This window comes from Chiloscyllium plagiosum, chromosome 4 (genome assembly GCF_004010195.1).
Source record: "Chiloscyllium plagiosum isolate BGI_BamShark_2017 chromosome 4, ASM401019v2, whole genome shotgun sequence".
Lineage (NCBI taxonomy): Eukaryota > Metazoa > Chordata > Chondrichthyes > Orectolobiformes > Hemiscylliidae > Chiloscyllium > Chiloscyllium plagiosum.
In genome coordinates, this window is record NC_057713.1 from 112412437 (window position 1) to 112417197 (window position 4761).

At 46.3% G+C, this 4761-nt stretch overlaps 1 protein-coding gene across 1 annotated transcript in view; it reads right to left on the reverse strand.

The window, feature by feature from the left end:
* mal2 (mal, T cell differentiation protein 2) overlaps positions 1-4397 on the reverse strand; it is a 30391-nt gene extending 25994 nt beyond the window's left edge. The window contains exons 1-2 of the mRNA XM_043688980.1: positions 4105-4397; positions 3843-4013 (exon numbers count right to left, since the gene is read on the reverse strand). Coding sequence (XP_043544915.1) covers positions 3843-4013; positions 4105-4233 — 300 coding nt within the window. The 5' untranslated portion in view covers positions 4234-4397. The remainder of the gene's footprint in view (positions 1-3842; positions 4014-4104) is intronic.
* Positions 4398-4761: the final 364 nt, after the last annotated feature.

Sequence of the window (4761 nt, forward strand, 5' to 3'; positions counted from 1 at the left end):
AAGCAGTGTAATTACCCAAGTCCACAGAATTCACTGAGGTGATCCTTTTGATTACCAAGATGTTCCATTCTTCAATCTCTCATCTACAGATTCTTTCCTTTGCAGAAGGCACACTAACTACAGCTCCTGTTAAAGGCCACAGCTTACAGCAACTGGTAAAGGAAAACAGACTAGCTTTCTTCAAACTTTTAGCTATCCTACTTGAGAAAGACATACCATCTGCCCATGCAATGGTCTGCTCACTGCAGCGTTCACACTCACAAGATGTTCACCCACCTACCCAGGAACCAGAGATCTGTCGTCACGCTAATGCCCTTTAGTATCCACAACTGGTCACAACTCCACAAATCAAACAGCAAACCTGTTGCTGGCCAAATTTCACTTAGAACACACCTGCTGGCGTTCGCCCAACCATAAATACCTCCTCCCAATGTTTGAACATGGCTTACAACGAGCTTCAGTAATTCACTTTTCAAACACGCAGCAATTCCTTCCAAACCCTTTCTCCATTCTAGCCCGCAAAAAATAGACAAACAACATATTCTAGAAAGAAAGGCTAGTACAAAGAGGAATGGTTAGAGGCAGAGAATAAGGATTATTGGCTGTCACATTTATGTGGCTGTCCGTAACGAGGGGCGTGCTGTGATGGAATCACCCAGCTTTGAAGCCAGCTATATTATTGTCATTTTGTTTAAGTTTTCTGACAATACAAAATTAGGTGGGAATTCAAGCTGTCCGGAGAACAAAAGGGCTGCAAAGAGATACACAGAGAAACCTTGATTATCCACCATTCGATCAATCGAATTTTGGATTACCTGAACAAGATGGAAAGGTCCTGATGCTTGGCTAACTATGTTATCTGACATTCGATTAACCAAATGAAATATTCCCTGCTTGTGTCCTAGATTAACCCTGGATAATCAAGATTCCTCTGTAGACATCTGAATGGATAACAAGGTGGCATATGAAATATAGCATTAGGAAGTGAGAGGTTATTCACTTTTTTAAAAATCTTTTTACGACCAAAGATATATGCAACTTATAAATGTTAATATTTAGAATTACAAAATGTTATCATGTAGGTACAGGACTTGTGCACTTTAAAAATGCCATCAGAAAATTCTACAGTCTTACCAAAAGTCTGGCCTGAAGCTTCTACTTGCCATAAGCTCGCATTCATCTAAAACTCTGTTCATACCTTAACCCACAGCAACTCTCGATCTGCTCTCAGGATATGGTAATGCAGTGGCTATCTCAGAATCCCTACAGCGTGACCACACAAGTACCAGATCATCATAAAACCCATCAATTTCACTAATTTCCCTTCCATAACTGGTTTGGTGAAAATGTCCCATCACACAGTTAAATGTGTGCAGAATTAGCCTAACAAGCCACCACCATATTCTCCAAGATAATTAGGGCAATAAACAATAATGTTTCAGTGACACCTACATTACACAAAATAGAAAAGTCATCTCTAACCATCTGCACTGGTTCCTGGTCTTTACCTTCTCTACTTTTGTAACCTCTGGTCTTACAATGCTTCAAGAGCCTTGCTTATCTCCTATAATTACATGAACCTTTCACATCTGCATTGGCAATATATGCCCATCCCACTTGACCCTCTTCAAGTACATACATAAAACGTACTCTGATCAAATTTTCAAATACCATCTAGTGTTATTGTTTTAGGTTGAAATTTTTGCAAAGCATCAAACTTATTTAACTACATTAAAGACACTGTATAAACACAAGGGGTGCCCTTTTATAGAGTTATATACATCAGAACAAGTGGCTGTGGATTCAAGTTCCACTCTGGAACTCAATAGTTAAGGAAGGGGTTTTCATAATACAGCCTGATTGAATATCAATTCTCAGTCATGCAGACAGTAAGAGTGGAGATATTCCTGAGTAGTCAGTACAAAAGAAACAAAATTGAAGTCTCTACCACCACTATTTACAGTTCTTGTCTATGATCTGCACATAAAAGTGTACATTGCCACAGCAATTCCATGGAAAGCAGTAGTTACTTAATCAGATACTTAGATTTACTTAACTAACTGAATTTGTGTCTCCCAGGCTGCGATAATGAGATTTGAACTCACTCCAGATCATTAATCCGGACCTTTGGATTGATAGTCCAAAACGATAGCCACTGTGCCACCATGGTAGACAAGCTGAAAGAACACAGCAAGCCAGGTAGCATCAAGAGGTGGAGAAGTCAATATTTCAGGTGTAACTCTTCTTCAGGGTTGAGAGTGGGTGTATGGGGAGCTGCAGATCAAGGTGGTGAGGTGGGGATAAGTGAACACAAGTAGAGAGTATGACCTGGTTGGTTGATGGGAGGAATGAATCCAGTTGGAGGCTAGAAGGAAGGGTTGATGAGAGGAATTGAGTGGGAGGATTATTTCAAATTGGAGAATTCAATGTTGAGTACTCCGGGCTGTCGGCGGCCCAAATGGAATATGAGGTGTTGTTCCTCCAATTTACAGTTTCATTCGTCATGGCAATGGAGGAGGCCAAGGATGGTCATGGGAAGGAGAATTAAAATGGACAGTGACTGGGTGGTCAGGTCAGCCCCTGCTGGCCCGACTGGGATGCTCAGCGAAATAGTCCCTCAGGTTACATTAGGTCTCCCCAATATAGAGAAGACCACATTAGGAGCACCGGCTAGTGAACTAGATTGGAGGAGAGGCAGGTGAACCTCGGTCTCACCTGGAAGGACTGTTTGAGGCGGGGGGGAGCTGTTGGCAGATTTTGCATCTTTTGCTATTGCAGGGGAAGATAACTGCAGTTTGGGGGAAATGGGGGAATGGGGAAAGTGGCACAAACCAAGGATAGGGGAAGGGAACGGTGCTCCCATATCCCTATCGCTGAGTGAAAGTTGCTGTGGGAGAGGTTGAACAGTAGAGTTTTAGGTGAGTTTAAGCTTATGGCAAGAAGTTTTAGGCATGGAAACTTTGGGTAAGACCACAGTTCTTTGATGGTTTTTTTGAAGTGGAAAGTATAGTACTGGCTGGATGACTAATGTCCAGATTTATATCACCAGTGCAGGGTTCAATCCCCATTCCAACTGGTATTGATTCTCATTATCACCTCTCTCCCACCTACCAGCAGAGCAGGTTATGGTGCTGAGTCACATCTGCTTTCAGGCAGAGAAGTCAGTGGTGACAAATAAATGCATGGTATCATTACAATATTTAAGAAACATCCACATGTAATTCGCAAGAACTACCTGGATGTATAAAAATTAGTCTCCAATTCAGTTTTCAGTAATTAGCTTTTTCAGCTGGGGTAACCAGTGAGGTGTTAAAATTGCCCTCTAACAGTGGGAGTAACAGGAAGGATCAGATTTCTCTCCAGCAATCAGTGAAGGCAGCTTAACGCGGAGACAAAAAGCTGGTGTTTATAAACGGCGCCCATTTTTCTATTCTAGCATCTTCTGCTCTGACATCGTCTTAGAAACGAAGCAAAAAAAGAGTCTGCCAGTCAGTCAATAGTCTGCGCGGTTACATATTCCCACGGTTAATTTTTAGTTCAGATTCTGAAACTAGCAGTTATAAATCCGAGCAAAATCGATTTGCAGATGCTCCAGCTACCTGCTATACCGCTGTACACCGCCAGACTGGCCTACCTTGTAGAAAAGGTGGAGAAAAAAAAAGCACAACAGGTACTTTCCCCTCGAAACTTAGGCGTTTTAGACTTTACCGACTGGCTATTTTTCACAGGGAATTTGTAGACCAGTAGGTTTACCTGCCGGCTCCGGACTACACCTTTGCTGAAGATGTCCCGGGCGGACTACTTTGAGCAGGGATAGACTGTGACAGAGAGCATTTACTTACAATCAAATTCCAGTCAGTATCCACTCGGTCAGCCAGCCCACACAGGTACACACACAGGTACAGGGTGGAACACAGGAACATGACCACCGAAACAAACATCACCCAGCCTTGCAGCAGAGGCACAGGTACATTGGACGAGGCGACCAAAATCCACACCAAACCTCCAAACAACTTCGGGCAAAACAGAAAGACTAATGTTAGCAAACAACCTGGGCGTCATCGAACATGCAGAGCTTGGAACAATTACTCTCGACTCACTCACAATCTCTAAACAAATGAAAGCTCCAGAGTAGGTTTGCAGGACCGACATCCCCAGGGGTAAGGTTATCCGAGGAGCTGGGAAAGCCATGGCGTTAGAGCCCAGACTGGGGTTTGGAGCTGGAGCCGACATGGTGGTGGGTGGGAGAGAGGGTGCGACCGTCCGCGGGGATCCAGGAGACAGGCAACTAGCGGCTAAGCCGCGTGACACCCAACCCGGACAGGTGTAGCTGATCCGGGAGGGAGAGTCCCGCCCAGCGCGGCACGGCACAGCCCAGCTCAGTCCCGCCCCCAGCACGGCACAGCCCAGCTCAGTCCCGCCCCCAGCACGGCACAGCCCAGCTCAGCTCAGTCCCGCCCCCAGCACGGCACAGCCCAGCTCAGTCCCGCCCCCAGCACGGCACAGCCCAGCTCAGTCCCGCCCCCAGCACGGCACAGCCCAGCTCAGTCCCGCCCCCAGCACGGCACAGCCCAGCTCAGTCCCGCCCCCAGCACGGCACAGCCCAGCTCAGTCCCGCCCCCAGCACGGCACAGCCCAGCTCAGTCCCGCCCCCAGCACGGCACAGCCCAGCTCAGTCCCGCCCCCAGCACGGCACAGCCCAGCTCAGTCCCGCCCCCAGCACGGCACAGCCCAGCTCAGTCCCGCCCCCAGCACGGCACA